We start from the raw sequence: 25,237 nt of genomic DNA on the forward strand, positions 1-25,237 counted from the left end.
TAAATCATAGATCATCCGTAGGGACAGCCTCCTGCCATAGAAAGATAATGTTAGGAGAGATTCTAAAGTAGAACGAGGAAACAGAGCCAGCTACTTAACCAAAATGATCACACTACAATTCGTATAATACTGGTTCAAAACATTTTCTTTTGTTTCAAACGGTATCATTTTAGGTATTTGTTTCTGATTTCTTTTACACATGGTACTATTCTGTCATAATTATCAAATATATGTTTCCCAAAATTGGATGCTTTCCTTGGATCCTACTTGGACTCTGAGAGGTGGTTTTTGCTGGAACCAGGTTCTTCTATGACATCCCAAACCCCGCCATTTCACTGGTACCCCATCTCCTCCTTTCTAGCTTCTCCTCCTGTGTTGTCTTCCCCCATTACAATATAATCTACTGACAAACAGGAACAGTTTTGGTAATCCCAGCTTTTAGTCCAATGGCAGGCCCTTAGAAGTACTACTTTTTTTATGAAATCAAACTGGATGAGGAAACAGAGAAAGTGGACTTGAAATCAGAAGATGTGGCTCTAGTCTCAGCTTTGCCATTTCCTTGACTTTGACCTGGGAAAGGAAGATTGCTTCTCAAAGGAGTCTGGAAGAGATGATCTCTAAGATCTTTCAGGCTCTGAAAACTAAATACATCATTAATACATCATTTCCAGAGTATTCTTTCTCTTCAAGCTTCATTGCTATTTTCCTTGAAATGCTTAACATAACGGATTGCTTAGAACAATATTGAGCCTGGGATCAAGAAAATGAGTATAATCATAATTAACCACATTGTCAGATTCTATGCAGGTGAATTCACTTTGGTCTATCCAGTCATACCCATAATTCTTTGGAAAAGAAGCCTCTTTTTTCATAAAGCGCATTAAGAGCAAGAAGAACATTAACTCCTTGGTTACATGAGAATAATATTTGTACTCCCTATCTCATAGGACTGTTGTGAAGAAGGTGCTCCGTTAACTATATAAATGTTATTCTTGTTTTTAGGCTTGGACTTGTAATCTTATGGCATAGGGAATGACACATAATGAAATGTAGGTAATAAAACTTTCTACCAATCCAGATGACTAACTGTAATTGTTCTATATTTTAAATATTTTGATTCAGTGGTGAGAGGACCAGACCTAGAGGCAAGAGGTCCTGAATTAAAACATGGCCTCAGACACTTACTGGCTACATGACTGAGCAAATTACTGAGCCTTTCGTGACCTCAGTTTTCTCATCTGTAAAATGGAGAAAATAATAGTACTTATCACTAGAGTTGTGAGGATCAAATGAAATCATAGTATTTCACTTACTAGCACCTTGAGCTTGACCCCAGGTTGGCCCTTCTTCTTGACCAGCACCCTAACCAGTATAGGATACTCTCTCTATAGTTACCCCTAATAAACAACCATAGATTTGCATTCTCTTTTCAGATTCAGTCAAGAGGCTTTTAGCCCCATGACTAAATGGAAACAGGTGACCCTCAGTGGAGAGAGATAAGGTTTTTTAAGCTGCCACATTATTTTCCTGAATTTTATAAAGCAGCAGACTTACCTTTATACTGGTAGTTACAAGTAACAGTACTATCTTTTCTCCAAGTAAATCATAGTACCCTTCTAAGTACTATTATTTTAAAATTGCCATAAAATAAGGGAACTCAAGTAACACAATCAGGAAATCTGCGTACCAGCTTAGGACATATGTAGAATTTCAGTTTCATTTGCCTTCCTGGGATACTGGAAATAGATTAAAGGCTCTCCTGCAAGTTTCTAGGGAGTTTGAGAGGCATGAAATTAAATACCGACTTTGAGGTGTCAGCTTTTGTTCTTCCTTGGAACAGTTCTGTTCTGACTCATCTATCTAGTCTGTGCATTTAAAAACATATAACTAACTTTGTTTGATCGTTTGATGGGGTGTGAAATACAGTAAGTAGTGGGAGTCTGCATGAACATTCCAAATTAAGTTTTGAATCAGGGGGTGGTTGAATGATTGGTCTTGAAGTAAACAGAGCAATGGAGTTGGGCTTGAGAGGCCTAAAGAGTGGTAGGTAGAAATAATGGATGAGAAAGGTTAAAGAGAGGTGGTTCATGGATGGATGGATGAATGGCTTGAAACACAGATGGATGGATGGATGGATAGTTGAGAAACAGTCATGTGGAGTTCCAGAGAGAAAATATCGGTGAACGAACTAGCATTTCTTAAGTGTGAATTGTGTTCCAGGCATTATGCTAAATATTAGAGATACAAATAAAGGAGAAAGAACAAGCAGTTCCTTTATTCAAGGAATTCACAGTCTAATAGAGATGATTGGAAGTAATCAGACAAGTGAATGTAGCTAAAGTACATGGCAGCAACTTGATAAACTGAACTGACTGGGGCCTAGCTTTACATGAGTGAGATAGGGAAACAGAGAGAGATGCTATAGAGCTACAGACTTGAAGTTTATGGAGACGTGGAGTGAGATGAAGAATCTAGGAGGACACTGAGTTGTGAACCTAGGTGATAATGGGGAGGTGTAGAGGGAAAGATTGAGCTTAAAGATATGAGCTGCTTTGTTACCTCTTATGGGACAATTCAGAGGCCCAGAGAGAGTAGAACTGGGGAGGCGTCTGCCTGGTTTAGAAGGAGAGATCTGATCATTTGGAAAGAGGTTGAGAGACCTCTGGGAAAGGCTGCATTGCAAGCAACGCCAGGGAATCCAGTGAGGTGCCCCAGCTAGAGTAATAATAACTATGATTTATGCTTTAAGCTTTGCTAAGTTTTCTCTCTGAATGATAGACACATCATTTTATACATATAAATATATATATATATATATATATACACACACACATACATACAGAGATACAGAGAGAAGGAACAAGACAGACAGAGAAATAGAGACAGAGAGAGACAAAGGAAGACAGTGTTACACACACAAAGAGACGGAGAGACAAAATCAGTCTTGTTTGATTATCACATTATCATGCTAATCTACTTATATAAGATGAGGACCCTGAAGCTGAGAAATGAAATGACTTAGCTGAGTTCCTAACTGTGTGAACTATTTATTTCCAAAATCAGGCCTTCCTGCCTTTAATCCCGCACTTTTTCTGTTATGGTACCTGGCTGACTAGAGACATTTCTATCCAATTCTTGCAGAATCAGTGTGCAAGTTAAGGACCAAACCCAGCCATATTGCAGGGCTGCCCACCCATCAGAGCTCTCCAGATTACCAGTATGCTGCCATCAGAAATAATAAAAAGGTTCAAAGATATCCTTTGCTTTCCATTTTTCATCACAAACATCCTTTTCTTGTGACTCATCATGGTGGGGAGACCACACCAACTACTATCCAAACTGAAAAGGCTTCAAGGATGAGTGGGGCGGGGCAGAGTTTCTAAGTCTTTAAGCTGGGCTCAGCCTAATCAAGCTCATTCCTAAATTAACTTTAGAATAATGATTAGGGGACCCTAGTAACTCTATCTACTAAGTTGAGAGGAGCAGGCAGGAATGGCCTTTTGTGATTGTATTTACCTACAACATCAGAAATCTATAAAATAACTTTCAATTTTACTCCAAATCCTCGAATTGGTCCATTTTTTGCTTTCAGGATCCATTCTACTGCTATTTATTATTATCTCTGTAGCCTGTGTATCTCTCCTCACAATTCTGAGTATCAAGCCCATATTTTAACCTTTAACCCTTCTCATCGTCTTGTCTGTCCTCTCCAGGCAGTTTCTTGTCCAATGATGGAAACAGGCTTTAGAGTCAGAAAAAACCCAGCCAAAATTCTCCCAAAGATGGGTTCTAGCTCTGTGAATCATTTTTGTGTCTCAGATATCTCATTTGTAATAGGAGAAGTTTATACTCAATGACAACCAGGTCCCTTAATTGTCTAAATCTCCGACCCTGTGATTTCTCCTATGTGATCTTTTTCTTTTACTTTTCCTGGGAAGAAGGAGGCTATCACTGTACATTCACTCCACCTCCTGATGGCCCTTCAATTTGGGAAATTGACATCTCTAGTGAAGACTAGCCAGCTTTCAATTCCATGATTGATATGTTAAGCTCCATTTAGATCAGGGAATTAATAAAGAGGAATAAAGAGAACTTGGATATGATTAATGATTGAGCAAAACAAGGGATTGATGGTAGAAAATAAGATACATGAAGGGAACTAAGGTTATTTAATTAGAGGAGAAGGGCATGGGAAGAGCATGACGATCTAGAACAGAGGTGGGGAACAACTGCCCTATGGGCCATATAAGACTTGTGAAATCATTTGCTGTGGCGACTGCAGGTGATGGTGAGCTGAACAACTACCTCCCATTGCTTGAGTCCTAAATGTTGATAATTTTATATGGGCCATGAATGATGTTATAAATATCCAAATGGATCTTGGCAGAAAAAAAGGTTTCCACCCCTGAACTACAAGGTTAAAAGAATTACTAGAGAAACTACAAACAACTGTTCCCCATCTCTATGGAGGACAGAACAGGAGAAGTTCAAAAAAAGGACTTAAATTCTAACAGCAGTGATTTCAATTATATTAGAAGAGACATCTCCTGACAGGAGTAGTTATTAATCTTAATGGTACCTGAAAAGGCAAATTCTAGGAAGGTTAGGACATCATTTGCAGAATGAGAGAGGCAATAATTCCACTCTTTTGGGATCTAGTCCAAAGACATCTGGAATAGTCTATTCAATTCCGGATGACACATTTTAGGAAGGATGAGTTGACTTGCATTTAGAAAAGGAGATTCAGGATGCTGGAGACTAGGTAGGGTACATAGGAGGAACTATGGACATTTGTCCTGGAAAAGAAAAGATTTAGGGATGCATGACAATAGCATTAAAGTATTTGAAGTGCTTCCATTTACAGATGAAGAAACTAAAGTTGAAAGAGGTAAAGTAACTTACATACTGCTAGCTAAGTGTCTTAGGCTAAATTTGAATTTGAATCTTTTTGACTTCATATAAAATGCTCTGTTCTGTATGGAAGTTTCAGAGAAGCAGATTTCATCATAATATTAAGATAAACTGGGATTCTCTATAAGTTGGGATTCTCTAAAAATAGACGTGCTCCCTTGGAAGATACTCCCCTCCCTAGGATCATCAAACTGACATTGGATATAGAGGTGATACTTTCCAGGTTAGGGTCAGACTTTCTGGCCTCTGAAGTCCCTTTCAACCTTGAGATTCTGAAATTATTTAGGGGAATTGTAGAATTAATTTCCTTGTTATTCTTCATACCTGTTTGGGACCGATTAGTTATGATTTATCCTGGCCATTTTGCTACAAAGATTACTAGATTCATTCAGATTAAAAGTTCATACTCTGGGTCTGTCCAACTTTTAAAACAAGAGTTTAATGATAATTTTAACAAAAGTGATTCCCTTTGTACTCATATTTATTTTTATTTTATACCTTAAAAACATAATTATGATGGGACCCATAGGCTTTGCTAGATTCTCAAAGGGAAATGTTTAAGAAGTTCCTCTCTAAAAAGATTCTATCACTCAGAAATCAAGCAACCTTTGTTTCCATATGACTTAAGGTAAAGGAAAATGTAAGTTTGGGGACTTTTAGAGCGAACAGGCAATGAAAACCTGAGAAGGGCTAAGGAGAATTCTTAGGGTTTCATCTTAAATCAAACTGAACACATGAAGAATATAAAGTTGAACATATCAAATTTAAGATTGAGAGAATGTTTTTTCCTACACAGAAAATCATTTTATGGGCTTTAAATTGCTCATAGCCAATCAATTTCCTGAGGTAGATAAAAATGGTGTCACTGAATCACTGACACCTCCCCCACATTCAATATTTAAATACATTTTAAGAGTTTTCTATTACTAAACATAGATTATTTCATTGTCTTTCCCCTGGAGATGAATTCAGTTGGGGTGGGGAAACCTCTGTTTAGACAGTCCCATGCAATCTAGAGTGATGAGAATGTTCATTTTGATTCAATATAATGGATGTTTTCTGTTTGTCCATTACATGTCAAATGCCCATTACTGCAATATGTTGGTTCATTTGGAAATCCTAAGGAAAGAGAGTTTTCAGAGTTACCCTTATTCAGTTTTAGTTAAAAGAGCACTTTCCCAGCAAAATTACAAAATTCTAAGAACAGAGGAATTAATTTTAAAATAATCATGTGCTTTTTTACTCTGAAGAGAAGTCTCATTATAGTCAGTTCCAAAGTCATACTTTCAAATTTTCCAGCATCAAACTGACTAACTTGTACTAAATGCCAAAGGGACTCACATGGTGAAAAGCATGGGAAACACCATGTACCTGAAAGAAATTGAACAGGAGCATAATTACTCAAGACCCAGTGTCAGGAACAATAAAATCGAAAGTCATTAAGGGGCAGCTCATAAGTCTACTTTTAGCATGTCTGTGGCCTGGCTAAAAATATCCAGGGAACTTGGTTCATATCTAATAATATTATCTGTTGTATGTGTGTATCACACACACACACACACACACACACACACACACACACACACACCAGCTAATGTTACTATATGCCAGCAAAATGATAGACTTTCAATTATGTTACCGTCAATACAATTCATGGATACTTCAGCAATGGGGAATCAATTATAACAATGATACAGGAAAGTACTGATGTGCCCATTGATACGTGTGGAACACTTGCATTTCTCTGAAAATCGGGTGAGATTTTGCAGTAGCAAAAAATAGGGGGAAATGAGTGTTTGGAGATTGGGTAATAGGCAGAATGAATCATGGTACATATTGGTATAGAGTGATACTGGTCATACATAATTACAACTATGAGTAATTCAGAGTAACCCCAAAATGAAGCAGAACTAAGGAAGTAGAACTAGCAAGAAAAATATAAATACATACATACATATGTATATCTAAACAAATATATACATATATGTACATATATTTACTGTTAGGATTCTTATAAGGTGCTAAGTTGGTTGTCTAATTTAGTATGGTACTTAACGTTCTCGAGTTCAGAGTTCGCACCTTTTACATCTTTAAAAAGAGCATATAAAAGGATAGAAGCTCCAGGAGATTCAGAGTCAAGATTCATCCGCACTTCAACCTTGGTGCTGGCTGGAAACATTTGGAAAAGAACTCTCGTGAACCAAGGAGAGAGGAAGGCCTCCAGAAAACTAGCTGAGTCCCAAGGGAAGGGGATGAGATTTTGGAAGAGACAATAAAGGATTTGAACTTTAACTCCTGGCTGCCTTTGAAGTGATTATTGAAACTGAACTGAAAGGAAGGCTGCTCCCAGAAGCTCCCCAAGAGATCTGCTGCTAGAGAACGATTACAATTTAGAGAACAGAACATTACAATTTAATATAGTAATGTAAATAGAAAAAGAACAGATACAAATAGGCAAATTCTGGTTAATCATAATGATTAATCAGAGGTTTGAAAAAGAGATGTTGAGAGATTATATGGGGCTATGCAGATAGAATATAGTTTATGCTGTTATAGGAGGACAAGGTAACGTTTAATAGTATTGGGGGAACATATTAGAGGAAATGATTGTGGTATACAAACAAAAAGTATCAATTATTTTCTATAAGATAATGTTGCAAATGATATGAATAGTCCCAATAAAAAGATTTGGTCACCTAAGATTATTATTATTTGCAAGCACAGCTATACTTGCAAAGAGTCCAATTGATGAGAACAGCGAAATGATGATGATAATTCGCATTTATATAGTGTTTTACAAGAATCTTCTCATTTTTTCCTCACCCTAGAACATAGGTGCTATTATTATCTCCATTTTACAAAGGAGGAAACTGAAACAGAGAGGTTAAGTTAATTTGCCAAGAAGTAATATTTGAGGCTAGATTTCAATCTATGTCTTCCTGACTGTGGGCAGCTAGGATGGCACAGGATAGAGTGCTGGTCTGGAGTCAGGAGAAGACTCCCCCATGTGAGTTCAAATCTGCTCTTAGGCACTTATCTTGTTTGGTCTTGTCTCTGTTTATTTATCTGTCAAATGAGCTGGAGAAGGGAATGGCTATTTGTCTCTTTGCCAAGAAAACGCCAAATGGGATCGGGAAGAGTCTAATTATGATTGAAAAATGACTTCCACAGTAACTTCCTGATTTCAGTGTTCTTAAACTCTTAATCCTACTTCTTTCCATGAATATCTTTGATATTCTGAACTTCTCTCACCTCTAGTTTCTCAGAATTTCCAGCTCATTTCCCATCATCTTAATTTTGGTGGGTAGGGGACCAGGATGCTGCTTCTTGAAACAAAGATTTGCTTCCAAATCATGCTTAATTTTCATAAGCTGATCACACTATATGTACAGTTAATTCTCATCTACATTCATTTTCTGGAGAAAAGGGAATTGATGTTTTAGCTTAACAACTCTGAGGAACTCACAACTTTTCAATTTCCTCATCTTTATATAAGAATTATAATGATAGCAATTTCTCAGGTTGCTATGAGGAGAGCAATTCATGAACAGTAATAAAATACTCAGCTAGTATAAGCTAATATTAATGGGAAGAACGTAAATCCCAAGGTTTTTTTAAAGAGACCAAGCTAATAACCAAAACCTTCCTCTCTTTATCCTGAATAAGGTACAGGTAAATAATTTATGTTCTCTTGTAGCTAGGTGACATGGTGAATATAGCACTGGCCTGGAGGTGAAGTTCTGAAAGTCAGCCTCAGAAGTCTCTGTGATCTTGGGCAAGTCACTTCAACTATCTCATCTGCAAAATGGAAGTAATAGTCACACCTGCCTCCCAGGTTTGGTTTGATGATAAAGTGAGATAATATCTGTAGTGTGCTTAGCAACCCTTAGAGTAATATAGAAGTGCAGAGCCTTTCCTTCATGAATAAAGGATAGTTAATGAAGTTGCAAGTAACTTTAGCCTACTCTCAACTATGCAGGGCCCTTTGATGCAAGGATTTGAAGAAATTACCATTTATTTGGGCAATATGGAATGATTTTCAAACTGGGTTTGATAGGGGCCTGGAGACTTGATCCTAAATGGGCCAGGAATAGAAAGGAGGCAAATTGTTCTGTTCCAAAGTAGCTTCTTAACAATAGGATATTATAAGCAATTTCCTAGTACATTTTATTATCAGAAAATATACAACAGTTTAAGGTAATAAATTCATTTTTGAAAACTTGCCTATAAAGTGAAATTGTATTTTCATTAATTTTTTTTTCTCACTGACATACGATAAAATTGAAGGTGTGTCCTTACAATACCACCAACCTAAATAGTGAGTGAAGAAGAGATTAAAACGGAGTCATATCCTAAACTGAGCATCCTAGCATTCCAACAATGGAGGAACTTGGAGTGAATGTGTGAAAACTGTGAAAGATGGTACCAAATGCATTGAGATTTTAGGCCAAAAAGGAATTTGAAATCATCTGATTCAATCTTTTCACTTTCAGGTGAGGAAACTGAGGAACAGAGAATTTAACTGACTTGCCCAAGGTCAAATAAGCAATAATTAAGAGAGTTTACATTTGAACCCAGTTGCTTTGAGTCCATAACCAATGCTTTCTCCTATTCCATATTGCCTCCAATCCTGGGTCCTAGCATTGCAAATGGTAGAGGGCTCTCTCTCTCTCTCTCTCTCTCTCTCTCTCTCTCTCTCTGTGTGTGTGTGTGTGTGTGTGTGTGTGTGTGTGTGTGTAAGGGGGTGAAATTGCCAAAAAGATCTTAATAATCTTAGAATTCAAAATTTCAGATGTCATTTCATCACTCTGGGCCTGAATTTACTAATTGACACAATGAGGAAATTGGACTTGATAATCTCTGAGGTCCCTTGCAGGTCCATGATTCCACTTTATACTAGGAATACTCCTTTGCATCCTTCATCCATTTCAGAATATCTGGACCTGTAACCTCTATGTCCAATTGAACGAGTCTTCCCAGAACTTCTATTGAAAGAAGGATGCAGGCCAGTCATGTCTCATTTCTCTCCAGGTTATAGTCCCTCCTTCCCTCCTTCCCATTATCTCCTCTCACTATACCTTCAAGCTTTTTTTTAATGTATTTTTTTCTCCCATTAGAATATAAGGTCTTTGAGAGCAGAATTCATATTTTAGCTCACAATTGTATTCTTGTCCCTTAGCATGCTGCTGACCCTTGGTAAGCACTTAATAAAAATGCTTGTTGACATTGACTGAATAATAGTACATTTTCATATACTGGGTTTACTTTTAGCAATGGATCAAAGTTAGAGAGGCAGCTGTAGATTCAATAGAAAGAAAAGCTTCTTAGCAGTTGGGACTTATTTTAAAATGCCATGGGTGAGTGACCTCAGGATAAAATGGCTTTTCCTTCAATAGAAGTCTTCAACAAGACTAATTGACTATGTCTTGAGTATATCATATAGGCCATTTTTGTTCAGACACATGTTGGGCTACCTGGCTTTGGATGTTCCTTTGTATTCTGACACTGCGATTCTGATACTGATGATAAATGATATCTATATAATTTTAAGGTATCTTCTCCAGAAGATAAGTGTAATTTAGCTTCTTAGAGTTACACTCCAGGCATGGAAGCTTTCAGTGAGAAAATGGCATTGAATTCTCAAGCAGGGAAGGATCTTAGATTCAATTACTTTCAATGGACTTACTATAATATGAGTATTGTAATAGATTCTGAGAATTCAGACAGTAAGAAATGGTCCCTGTCTCCAAAGAACTTATATTATGCTTAGAGATCTCCTAGAGATCTTAGAGATCTTATTTTTCCAACCCGGAAGTCCAGTAAAATTCCATGACTTCCTTGGGAGTCACACAATAATTTAATAATAAATTGGGATCTGAATTTGTCTTTCAAATGACTTTATGGCGAAAATAATCTGAACTTACTAGGACAAAAGTAACACTGATGTAACAATGGTTAACAACAAGCACCAACCTGCGGGACAAAATCAAGGAATGTTTGTCATCTCCTACATGTATAGACACACATTGTTAGAAAATAGATTTACTATATTTGGGGGTGGTTTTTTTGGAGGGAAGCTTGAGCAAGAGAAAGATTCAGTATGCTGACTCCCTCTACACAAGTTAGCAAGGTGACTCAATGAACGGACCTAGAGTCAGGAAAGCCCGAGTTCAAATCTAGGTTCAGTTATTTACTAGCTTTATAATCATGGACATTTAGTTTATGTCTGACTCACTTTCCTTCTCTGTAAACTGGAGATAATAAATTCATCTACCTCTCAGGGTTGTTATGAGAATCAAATGGGAAAACACTTGTGCAAATTTTAAAATACTATAGAAATGCTATCACTCAGCTCAGCCAAGATACATGGCTTCTTAGTGACATTACAGATATAAAAATGAAGCAGTATCCACAGAAGGTATACCCCGGTGGGCTCAGGATGGCCCCTTCCCCCTGTAAGCCTTTTGCCTTCTGAAATCTCCATTCTCCTAGGTCTCTTGATGAATCATTTTAAAGGATAAGGGGAGGATGACAAAGCAGAGAAACTATTTATTTGTGTTTGTTTTTAATGCTAAGCAAGCATGTCAAAATAATTCTATTTATTCATAAAATCATTTCATTAATTAACTGAAAATATTTTACTGAGATCAGTGATCATTTCTCTGTTTTTATCCCGTCTGTTCCAAAGTCTCTTTGTCATAATTCAGGCATAAATTAATAAAGATTTCTCTAAACATGTGAAAGGAAGAGGCTATGACTTATATACATAATCAAAGTATTTACATTAGGAGGGACTTTTAAAATGTAGCCCAACCTTCTGATTTTACAGAGAATAAGAACTGAAGTCCAGGCATGGGACATGACCTGCCATGGTCAGACTTACAAAAGAATATGGGGATCTCAGAGTTGAAAGGGCCTTCAGAGATTATTTAGTTTATTTTGAATGTACCTGAAATGCTCCTCTTCAACATTTCCAAAAAGCAGTGAAAACACCCTCTAGAACATACCTAATAAAACATCAGCTTTACTTAAAGACTTAATAGTTCAGGAACAAAGCCAAGGAGAAATCTTGCTAAAATATTCCAGGAAAATTTGAGGAGCTAGGGAACATTTTCATGTTTGTGAGAGTGGAAAAAGAGAAAATAGGCTTGAGGAATGATAAGGATTTTTTAAAAATCAGAAATAAGAGCTCTTTATTTCTAGATATGGGGGATGGGATACTCTTTGCCAGTTTACAGAATTGTACGATGGACAAGTCAGAGTTATAAGGTGGTAAGTTGAGTTTGGACCCCTAGTTTCCAGTTTGACTCGATTGTTGAGTACGTAGATGAGAACAACATGCAATAAAATTGCAGAGGTCATTTGAAGTAAGGTCATGGAGAACCTTCCATTCCATGCTGAGGAACTGGGATTTTATTTTAAAGTAAACATAATATGTAGATAAGACATAGTCAATTTACCAAAAGTGCTCGTATCTTGTTTCCTAATTTGGTACTAAAATTCTAATTAGGCTGCTGTAGATGCAATACTGACTCTGGATTTAGAAAATCTTGGTTTGAATTATCATGCTTACTTGGCCAGGTCATCACCTCCCTGAATCCCATTTTCCTCATCTATAAAAAGTAGGCCTTGAACTACATAAGCTCTAAGTTTCCTTTTAGGTCTAAGCCAACGATACTAAGATCCCATGACAATCTCTGCTCCTGAACTTGGATTCCCACTGCTGTCTGAAACTCATGAATTTTGGTGTACCAAAGGAATCCTGACTAATGTTTTGTGTATGCTCACTGTAATCTGGTAGTAGAGAGAGGGATCCTCCACAAGCCTCATTGACTGCCTTAATCAATAGCATTTTATCTTATGCAGCTCTCACCCTCAAAGGGAACAAGTCATATAATCAACAAACATTTGTTAAGCACTTACTATGTGCCAGTTGTGCTAAGCACTGGGGAATCAAAGACAGGTAAAAACAACTTCCTTGCCTTCAAGGAACTCATAGTCCAATAGGGAGTATAGTACAAACAAGATCTAGACAGGATTAAATTGAAATGATCTAGCATTAAGGGGGATCAGAGAAGGTAATATTTTAATTAAGAATTGAAGGAAGCCAGGAAAACCAATCATGGAAAAGAAGAGAGAAAATTCTAGGCATGGGAAATGGATGATGAAAATGTATAAAGTCTGGAGAGGCTGTGTATTGTGAGAGGATCTCAGGGAGGAGAGATTCGCTGAAAGAAGATGTAAGAAGCCTGGAAAGGTAGAAGGGCTTCAAACACCAAGCAAAAAAATTTTATATTTGATCCTAGAGCTAACAAGGAGCTCCTGAAGTTTATACTGGCTTCTTTAGGACATTAAAAGAATAAGAAAATGACCTTCAAAACCATGAGTAGTTCTATGACAAAATTTAGACAAGAAGGGTTACCATTTGTATTAATAGGAAAAGAAATCAAACCAAGGAAATCATGGCTTCATACAATTTTTTTAAATTTTAGCTCTAGTATTTCACAGTAGAGACTCCAGACTCAGTCACTACTTTTATGTTTATACACACACACACACACACACACACACACACACACACACACACACACACACACCTGCAATTTAATTACAAAGGAAGCTTGATGATTCATTGGATAGAATATTGAACTTGGAGTCAAGAACTGATTTCCAATTCTTCCTCCAACACTTCCTTGTGGATGATGTTGGACAAGGCACTATCTAAATTTCTTTTACTACTTTCATGTAGAAGTCTTTCCTCAATGTGGCCACTGAGTCTTTCTGTGATCACATTTTTGAATGAATAATATGTCTCCCTGGGATCTTGTGCCACTAGGCCAGTCCCAAGGATTATTCAGTGAATTGGCATTTACCTTTATTTGTGGAGAATGAGTCCTCTGTTGAGAAATTTTTACACTATGAACCAACATGAGATAGTAGGAAAAAACCCTGGATCTGGTTTCAGAAGACCTGGGTCAAAGCCAGCTCTGTTATATTCTCCGATGAAACCTTGGACAAGTATAATTCTAAATTTCCTCATTTGTAAAATCTGGGAGTCATAATACAAGATAGAAACTATTATTCAGCTAAATTCTAAAATTCATATACAGAATCACATCTGGAAGGGACTCCAGAAGCTATGTCGTCTTAGATATGCTATCAGTTAGTAGGAATCTTGGAGGTCACCTAGTCCAATCTCTTCATTTAACAGAAAAAGAAACTGAGGGCCAGGAAGTTAATAGGAGATAATATTTGCAAAGCCCTTAGCATAGTACCTGGCACAAAGTAGGAATGTAAGTAGGAAATTGCTCCTTTTCTTTCTCTTATATGATTTGCCCATGGTCCCATAGGCAGTAAATTTCAGAACTGGTATTTATGAACACCAGTGCTTGTCTATTCAACCACATTGGGGTAGATGGGAAAGAGGGAAGAAGCCTGAGACCAAATAGAGCCTCATAAAATAGCAATACTAAACTATATAGATTATAAGTTTGTAAAAGAGGAAGGCATCTAAAGGTGTAATTCTAAGGTTCCTCTCTTCCTTGGAAGAATCAACTCTGAGAGAAATGAACAACTGCTTCATTTGTTAGGAAGCAAAAAACGAACCCTGTTGGATGAGTTTACAAAGCATTTTTTTCCTATTCATGATATTAGTAACTCATGCTTTTTCTTTAGTGTTAAGAGAATCAGAAAGATAATTTTGAGTTTCATTAATCTGGCTTCCATGGATTTAAATGGGCTGATGGGAACCAAAGTATTTCGTTAAATGTAAAAAAAAAAAGATGCAGAAAAAGTAACATTAAAAAAGAGATTCAATAGATGCAGAAAAAACATTTGACAAAATCCAACACCCTTAGGACATAGGAATAAATAAAGTTTTCTTTAAAATGATCAGTAGCATCTATCTAAAACCACTAGCAAGTATCATATGCAATGGGGATAAACTAGAACCATTTTCAATAAGATCAGAGTGAACAAGGTTGCCCACTATTACCATTATTATTCAATATTGTACTAGAATAGCTTTAGTAATAAGAGAAAAAAAGAAATTAAAGGAATTAGAGTACATAATGAGGAATATCATTCTTTGCAGATGATATGGTGGTATATTTAGAGAATCCTAGAGAATCAACTAAAAACTACTAAAAACAATGAACAACTTTAGCTAAATTGCAAGATACAAAACAAATGCACATAAATCATCAGCATTTCTATATGTTACCAACAGAGTCCAGCAGCAAGAGATAAAAAATTTCCATTTAAAAAAAAAGTAGATGATATAAAATATTTGGGAGTCTACTTGCCAAAACAAAGTCAGGAACTATATGAACACAATTACAAATCATTTTCCACACAAATAAAGTCAGATCTAATCAATTGGAAGAATATCAAGTGCTCATATAATAAAAATAAAAATTCTACTTAAATTAATACACTCATTCAGTGCTGTACCAATCAAAATCCCAAGAAATTACTTCACAAAGATAGAAAAAATATTAACAAAGTTCATCTGGAATCAGGGAATTAATGAAAAATGCAAATGAAGATGATAAAAGCCTCATTTCTAAAATATATAGAGAATTTATTCAAATTTATAAAAATACAAGCCATTCTCCAATTGATAAATAGTCAAAGAATACAGACAAATTTCAGATGAAGAAATTAAAATCATTTATAGCCATACAAAAAAATAATCTAAATAATTATTGATCAAAGAAATGCAAATTAAGACTATGAAGCCACTATGCACATCTCATATTAACTCAGATTGAAAGAATATTCCAAACTGAAAATTTAGTATTATCTAATGAAGATTTTATTTATATTTTATTTTAAAGATAGGAGTAGGGAAAAAAAAGTCAGTAGCAATGTAAGGAATCATACTTCCTAAAAATACTTCACGAAATGCAGAAAACCATAATAATTTAAATATAGGCCACTCAATTGTGAGCTGATTATTAGTAAATTTAAGGTTTTTAAAGGTCTTGTGAGAATGATTCAATTGGTTTCCTGCAATTTAATTTCAGGGAGATTTGAGACTGTTATCCCCAAAATGACTTTTTGAATTCTTATTAATTAATTAGCACATTGTATACTTATAGCCATCTCATGTCTACCTTTTATACTTTGGATAAGAAGTAATACACATTTAGCAGTGAGAACATTTTTGAATGTTTCTTTCTCCTTTGTGTCCACATCATTGAGGCTCATTATGTTTATGTTATGTCTGGTGAGAAGCCATAAGGAAGAATAAAACTTACATGAACCAATGTTACTACTGTATCCCACTGATTGTAATGGAATTTTGCTGTTAAGAAATGATGAGGTCGGTGATGATTTCAGAAAAAAAATAGATAGACTTGCACAAAATGCTGAAGAATGAAATTATACACCAAGAGAACATTATATACAGTAACAGCATTATCATTTGAAGAATGACTCTGAATAAGTTATTTTGACTATTATAAATACCCAAGTTAACCACAAAGGACTTAAGAAGAAATATACTATCTGCCTCCAGAAAAATAACTAATAGAATTATGTATATAATGATTCTAATATACACACATACACACATACATATACATATACAAATTTTGTCAAAAATTATTTATTAGTTTGTGTAGCTTAACCCAAAGCAAAGCACTGAAAATGCTTAGATGGGCTTTAATCAGTCCCACAGGCACAAAAGTTTGGTCCTAGCCTTACTGTTATGTATACAAACACATTTGTGTCTAATGGCAACCACTCTAGGGTGAGGAGAAGAGGGAAGAAAAAGGGGAGAAAAAGAAATTTACATGATAACTTTATTATGTATTTTTTTTAAATTGCAATTTCATGTGTAATCATCTTTTTAAAAATCTACTATGTTACAGAAAAAAATTAAGAAAAAGGGAAAAACTTGGGCAAAATATTTATAGAATTTTATTGTTTGTTTTGACAAAGAATTAGAAATCGAAGGATGTTTATCAATTAGGGAATGACTGAATGAGTTGTAGTATGATTGTAATGGAGTACTATTATGCCATAAGAAATGATGAGCTGACTGATTTATATAAAGACTTTTATAAACTGATGCAAAGTAAAGAGAGCAGAACCATGAGAACATTATATACATTAAAAGCAATATTGTAGAATGAATAAATGACTTAACTATTCTTACTAACAGAATAATCTGAGACAATTCCAAAGGATTTTGATGAGAAATGGTATCCACATCCACAGAAGGAGCTGATGATGAGTTTTTTCTGGTCTATTTCTTATTTCGCAATATAACTGATATAATATATATTTTATTATGATTCCACATATATAATCTATATCAAATTGTTTCTTATTTTAGGGAAGGAGAAAATTTGTAACAAAGTTTTAAAACAATTAATGTTAAAATTTGCCTTTACATATAATTAGGGAAAAAAGAGGAAGTTTGAAAGGAAGGGGGATGAGCTCAGTTTTAGACATGGAAAGTTTGAGATGTCTGTAGGAATCCATGTTGGAATATCTTATAGACAATCAGCAATGTAAGGCTTAAGTTCAGGGAAGAAATTGGAGGTGGATATGTGTCTATATGTGTGTGTGTGTGTACATACAAATATATAAATGTTTTATGTATGAATAATATCAGATAGATATACAGGCATGCATAGAGATGGTAATAAACCAATATACATTGATGAGAAAATTTAGTGAGAGAAGCTAAAGGGACCTAGAATAGGATCTTGAAGAACACCAACAGTAAAGGGTTCTGATAAGGTGGATAATGTATCTGGAACATACTACCCTCTCCATCCCACCCAGAGACCCTAACCTGGTCTCCCAGCTGAATTTGGCCCCATGGGAAAATTTTTAGCTATTGCTCTGTACCATGATGCAACATTACACTACCCCAAGACTGTGCCTGCCTAGCACACTGCCAGCTTCTAACTTTCATCCTCCCTCCTTCCATTTCACCATCTGCAACTTAACTACAACTTCCTACTTGTATGACTCTAAGTGAGTTGCTCCATCTACCTGAACCTCAGTTTCTTCATTAGTAAAAAGAAAAGTTTGGGAAACTTGGTTATGCAATCCCAAATTGTACATTATAGCCCTAGAGAGAATTGAGATCCAATATCACTGGGTTATTTTCAAATCAAATTAAGTATAGACTTGCCTTGATGAAGACTGTCGGAATATAATACAAGTATTTTTTTTGTTTTTTTGTTTTTTTTGTTTTAAGAGCTTCAATTAGATTCTTTTTTTTTTTTTTTTTTTTTTTTTTTGTTGGTTTTTCCTTTGCAATGTCTTCCACTGGAAAAACCATCTACAGATTGAGTCTATAAAAAATTAAAAACCAAATAAGCAGAACCCTCCAAATAAAACCATTTCATATCCTTGCTGAATTATGTGGCTTGTTACATTATCTCCTTGTAAGAAATTGGAGGAACTTGTTGAAATGATCAGACCAGGATAACACAAGTCTAAGCTATGCTTCTATTCTTTCATATGCTTCTTGCAAAGATCCAGATGAGAGAACCTTCAAAGACACTCATTTGATGGTACCTTCACCACCTTTAGTTGACATTTGGCAGGATAAAATCACAGAATCACAAAATCTGAAATTCAGAAGGGGATCTCCCAACTTATTCAACTTATCATATCTCAGTGCAGATGAACAGTATCACCAAGTGGTGCAATGGATAGAGTGCTGGGCTTGGAGTGAGGAAGGCACACCTTCCCTTAAAATCTTTCTTCAAATGCTCACTAGCTATGTTGTCCCAAACAATTCACTCCATCCTGTTTACCTCAGTTTCCTCATTTTTAAAATGACTTGGAGAGGAAAATAGCAAGCCACGCTACTATTTTTGCTAAGAAAAGCAAAATGGGGTCACAAAGAGTCAAATATGATTGAACAACCAAATATATGAAATAATTTGAGGAGGGGAAAATAACTTTCAATAGGAAAGGTTTCTGATGAGGAAATACATTATAAGTAATTCTAATTAAGTAATTTAAATTTGTGTGATATATAGTGGAATCCTAATGGAAATTTGTTCTGATATAACACCCAGACTAACCACATCCCATCAAAAATAATTATTTCATTAAGTCTATAATAAATGTTATTCTGGTTGCTCAAAACCAGCATCATACAGATTTCCCTTTCAACCAAAAATTCTTAGCTTTTACATAATCTGCTAGACAAGATATATATATATATATATATATATATATATTGACTTTAGGTGAAGAGAGAAAGCAAGTAGATATCCTATTTTTTTCAAATATGAAATATATATGTATTCTCCTTCTTTAGCCTATTAAACACTCATACAGCAAGCTTTCAAACCGTTCTTTTGTTGCTTTGGGGAGGGGAGGAGGATTGATGGTAATTGAATGAAAATTTAAAATTGAAATTTAATGGGAAAATGACATAGAAAAACTAAATTAGCACAGACTCTCAGCTGCCCCATTATGAAATTAAGCAGGGAATCTCATAATTATTTAATTTGTGCCCATATCCCAGCTGAACAAATTTTTAAAAACTATAATCTGATGCAGGTGCTTTTAGAGACAGGGAAAGTCAGAATGGCTGTTTCTCTCTATGTTGCAGAGTTGACAAACCAAATTGCCTATCTCTGGGCTTCAGTTACTTCTCCTATAAAATGTGAAAGGTGAACTAGAGCAGGAATTCTTATCTTGGGATCTGGGTACCTTTTAAAAAACAACTTTATTCAAAATATGTAATTCTCTGTAATTTATTTTATGAATTTAAGAGTCTATGGGCTTCCCCAGACTATCAAAAGGGCCCGTTATATATAAATGTTGAAGAATTCCTGGACTAGATTTATAAAATTTCTCTTAGGCCCTTGTATATAATTGGGAATTAAGAAATGTGTACCTGAAATTGAATTGATTTTTTTTTTTCATCACAGTCCTATATCCTCTGATTGACTTGAAATGTATATGGGGGAATAAATAAAAGTTACTAAGGGAAATGATAGCAAACTTTAATTTAATTGAAAAATGCCTCTAATTCTATTCCATGCTTTGAAAAATGCTTGCACTTCCCCCTTTTCCCTCCAATTTTCCCCATCCCCAAGCTACTTTCCTGGGGTCCTTTAGCAGACAGTAGAATCCAGTGATGGTGAGGACAGAAGAAATACAAAGATGAAGAGGATTTGGCTAATTCTTGCATAAAGTCAAAAACTGTCAGAACTGGAAGATGTCACCTAATCTCATCCACTCATTTTACAGAAGGAGAAAACAGACATTAAGAGAGGTGAAGAGATTTGAAGCCATTGTAGGGGTTACTTGGCAAAAGTTAGAGTCTCTTATCTTGGCTATGACCCACCCCCCAATTCCAGTTCATTCAGCTGAACAATGACAATGTGGATTAGGAAGATGAGATGATGTCTTTTTTATTTAAAGGAGAAATCAACCAAGGAACCAAATTTGTCAAGTGCTACTGTGTGTAAGTAGGTTGGCACGCCCCAGGTATACAACAAATACAAAGAATAAATCAATTCCTAGATACATTTTAATGGAGTAAGTAACAAATGGAAAAAAGGGAATGGAAAAGGAATTGCATTTATAGAGCACCCACTATGTGTCAGACACTGTGCGAAATTATACATATTATCTCGTTTGATCCTCACAACCCTGGGAAGTAGATGCTTTTATTATCCCTTTTTCAGATGAAGAAACTGAGGCAAACAAATTAAGTGACTTGCCCAAATCCCATAGCAAGTAAGTATCTGAATTTATAATTGAACTCAAACTGAGTCTAGGCCCAAAACTCCACATAGTTTTTCAGTTAGCTGCCTGAAGATCTAAATATATTCAGAATAAATACCCTATTTTCAAGATTTTTTATAAGGAAATCTTGGCAAGAATGCATCTTTGCGTCAAGAGAGGGATGGTAGTAATAGAAGATAATCTTTTCCCACATAACTAAATTTGGCCTAAGAGGAATAATTTGTCTTTCTTCAGGAGCCCATCAGGCTAAACCAGTCAGACAAATTAATATGGGTTTATGGTCTTGGGGCCTGAAAGAAATTAGGTCAGGTCTAAAAGAAAACAGGTGACCACAAGTCAGTATTTTAATACAAATTAAAAACAATGAGCACAGTCCTGGTGTTTTTCCTGAAGCCACATCATTGTGACATTAGTGAGGAGAAAGTGGGTGATAATTTTATGTGATAATAATGTAAAGAAAAACAGTTTTGAAGGACCCCAGAACCCCAATTTGTGCAGTAATCTAATGAGATGTCAAAAAGATGGCTTATAATGTCAACTCCCCTCTTCAGAAAACCTTCAAAATACACTGAAGAAAGCAATAGGAATCCCCATAAGGATACAAATAGAGAATTCATGTTAACAGACATAAGATGTTCAGTATAGGTAGCTAGGTGGCACAACGGATACAATAAAAGTCCTGGAATCAGGAAGACTTTCAGTCTAAACTGGTCACAGGCAAGAACTAGCATGTGACTCTGGGAAAATTATTTGTCCTTGAGTTGCCTCAGTTTTATAATCTGTAAGATGAGCATAGTAATAGCACCTATGTCCCAAGGTTGTAAGGATCAAGTGAAAAAATATCTGTGAAGCACTTAATGTAGTGACTGACACATAGTAGATGCTTAATAAATTATTGTTTTCTTCCCAGGGCTGTTCTAAGGATCAGATGAGATAGCAAATATAAAGGTCTTCACATGCTTTAAAGCCCTATATAAATGCTTGCTATTATTAAAATAAATTTGAAAAATGAACTGTGTATGACAGAAGTGCAGAATTTTATATAAAATTCTCCTTTTTCTTTGTATAGAGAAATGTCCATATTATTAATTATGCTTAAGTTTATTAGAAAAAGGAAATAAGAACATGATTTTAGGAGGTGGCAAGAAATAATATTTCAGGCTCTAGATTTCCCAGCTTCTTTCAAAGCATTGCTCCCTCCTGGAAACACCTCCCACTAATTAACATTTTATCTTGAGATACAATGCAATGATTTACTTGTATACATCAAGTATGACTGCTCCCATAATAGAATGGATGCTCCATGAAGGCAGGAACATATTCACTGTGTCATTTTAATATAAGAAAGCACTTTTTTGTATAGCAAGTATTTGTTAAATGCTTGTGGAATTGATTAGAAAGATGCTTTGAACCAATACAAAAACACACTGAAGTATGTATTATCATATTTTAACCCATTTTTTTTTGATACAGAGTGAGAGGGAGAGAGAAAGAGAGGGAGAGAGAGAGGAAAAGGAGAGAGAAAAAGAGAGCGAGGGAGGGAAGGAGAAAGGGTGTAAAAGAGGGAGGGAGGGAGGGAATAAAAGAAAAAGGAAAAGGAAGAGACAGAGAGACACAGAGAGAGAGAGACAGAGAGGGAGAGACCCAGAGAGAGAGAGAGAGAGAGAGAGAGACAGAGAGAGACAGAGAGAGAAGTGTACTATTTCTCAACCTTTCTGGTCTCAGGATTTCTTTATATTCTTAATGATTTTTGAAGACCAACCCTCGAGAGCTTTTGTTTATGCGGATTATAGCTCTCAATATTTACTATACTAGAAATTTAAAGACTTGGTGTTATGAAAATAGTGTGGACCTCACAGATCATCTAAAAGAGTCTGGAAGTCCCCCAGAGTCATTGAATTACATTTTGAGAACTGTTGTTGGAGAGGATAGAGGGAAAATTAGATTCAAAGGCTCCCTCTGACATACTTTTTGTGTGACACTGGACAAGTCATCATTAGGCCTTTAATTTTGTTATTTACTTTGATGGAAGGAGTATTGGGATTTCTTACAGTGATAAAATCAGAGATAGAGACTATATGTATTCTCCTAATTTTAGAATGATATTTTAAAAAAAATCTTCATAATCTTGCTGTTTTCTCCCTGAGGTCCCACTGTCCTCTATCCATTTCCCCAAGTATTTCTGAAAATTCTGGTCCATAAATAAAAGGGTTTATAGCTAAGTGGAATTGAATCCAATCTCTTCATTTTGCAGATAAGGAAATTGTGGTCAAAAATAATTTTACATTCCCAAGGTTACCCAAAGAAGTATCGTCTAGACCCAAAGCAAATGATTTTTTTTAAGGGAAATGAGGAGGTACGGTCCTAAACATATAATGATTTCTCCAATATACAAATTATCTGAGCATGTACATTTTTCTGGTAGCTCAAATATGACTGACAGAATTCAATATGATTAATCAAAATGTTAATCAAATATGATTAGCAGAATTCATACTAAAATTGCTGCCAACTAATTTCCCATTTATTCTTGAACTATTGTTTTTGTCCTTTGTTTCAAAGAAGACCAATGACATTATAAGCAATGATTTGACTTTAGCTTGAATTGGATTTAAATGAATCATGAAACTCGTGACAAGAAAAAGTCAGAATGACTGGCAATGGCTAGGGAGGCAATGGATGATCTTGGATATATTCCCTGTCAGACGAAGCTCTAAGCACTCCATTACACCTGCTTCAGCCTTCTTCATGGTGGTTAGGATAAATTGTTTTCATCTGCCCATTCTGCCAAGGAAAATCTTCAAATGCTTGTGTAGACACCCTTCTAATTGGTTACTGAGTTTGATGCCTATTGGTAAGCCTCAACTTTGTTTAGCCTATCTGCTAAGATAGCTTTACTTGGTAGCTACTGCTACATGTACTATGGCTTCTTTTTCCAATTCATTTATTTATTTACTTTATTAAAGCTTTTTATTTCCAAAACATATGCATGGGTAATTTTTTCAACATCAATCCTTGCAAAGCTTTCTGTTCCAAATTATCCCCTCCTTCCCCCTACCCCTTCCTCTAGCTGACAAGTAGTCCAATACATGTTAAATATGCTAAAATATATGTTAAATCCAATATGTGTATACATATTTGTACAGTTATCTTGCTGCACAAGAAAAATCAGATCAAGAAGGAAAAAAACTGGGAAAGAAAACAAAATGTAAGCAAATAACAGAGAGAGTAAGAATGCTATGTTGTGGTCCACACTCAGTTCCCGTGGTTCTCTCTCTGCAAATAGATGCTTCTTTTCATCATTAAACAATTGGAACTGGTTTGAATCAACTCGTTGAAGAGGGCCACATCCACCAGAATTGATCATTGTATAGTCTTGTTATTGCTGTGGATAATGATCTCCTGGTCCTGCTCCTTTCACTCAGCATCAGTACACAGTAACAAGATTATGTGATGATCAACTGTGATCCATTACTCCCCACATAATTAAATAAATCCATAGTTGTACTATGAGCTTTGTTTTGCCACAGTACCAGATAACCCTTTAAAAATATGCATTATACATATGTGTATTAAGCATGAAACTTTTAGGAATTACAAGAGGAAATATCCAAGTACCTCATAACTCCATTAATTCTCAAAGCTCCAAAATGAATAAGGCTTTCATTTCTTTGTATCTCTCATCCTTTAAAATACAAAGGAAAAACAGAATAACCCTTTTCTTCAGCTGTTTTTCAAATCCTTTTGTCACTTCTCTCTGACTGAAATCTTCAGAAAGATTGACAAGAGGCCTGTTGCTTAGATAAGATATGGTTGCTAGAGTTGCTTCAGGGCCTGCCAAATTGGTGTCACAAGTAAGCATTTTAGGACTTCTATAAAGACAATATTAATTTCAAATTGTCATCTTAACGCAAAGGGATTTTCTTTATTCTTTGGTAAGATAATAAGATGTTCCACAAATTTCTTTCAGAAGAAATGACATCTTACAGACCAAAGTGAAAATTCAGTATGGAATAAGTTTGTGGACATTTTCTCACTCCTCTGTAATCTGCCGAGAGGCTCAGGCTACCTTGGTTTGAAACTCAAAAATAAAACAGAACATAAGACACGGCGAGCATAGACCCTTACCAACTTCCCAAGACAGAAGGCTGTTCTCTTCCCTCTCCATTTTTCCAATGACGTACCAGATGCACGCCATCCAGTGTGCGAGCAAGGCAAACATGGACATCAGCAGAGTCAGGACAATTGTGCTGTGTTGGGAGTAACGGTCCAGCTTCTGCAGCAGTCGAAGAAGTCGCAATAACCGCACCGTCTTCAGCAAGTGAACGAGGGACACCTAGAACAGTGATGAAAAGTCCAAGAGATCAATTTCATTCCAGAATTATTTTAAACCTATTGCTAAAGAAGAGGCACTTGGGTCAAGCATTTTGTTAATTATTTGGCACAATTCTATAGGCACTTAACCTCCAGAATAACTTTATGTGTAGACACATATATACAAACACATGTAGCTATGTGAAGGGTATGTGATTTTTATCATCATGAATTCTTGCATGGGGATTTTTTTTTGATGTTGTTGTTGTTAAGG

General features: G+C 35.7%; 1 protein-coding gene across 1 annotated transcript in view; it reads right to left on the reverse strand.

Moving 5' to 3' along the window:
• KCNH8 (potassium voltage-gated channel subfamily H member 8) overlaps positions 1–25,237 on the reverse strand; it is a 384,094-nt gene that overhangs the window by 111,350 nt on the left and 247,507 nt on the right. The window contains exon 7 of the mRNA XM_074269414.1: positions 24,778–24,985. Coding sequence (XP_074125515.1) covers positions 24,778–24,985 — 208 coding nt within the window. The remainder of the gene's footprint in view (positions 1–24,777; positions 24,986–25,237) is intronic.

Source organism: Sminthopsis crassicaudata, chromosome 5, assembly GCF_048593235.1.
Source record: "Sminthopsis crassicaudata isolate SCR6 chromosome 5, ASM4859323v1, whole genome shotgun sequence".
NCBI lineage: Eukaryota > Metazoa > Chordata > Mammalia > Dasyuromorphia > Dasyuridae > Sminthopsis > Sminthopsis crassicaudata.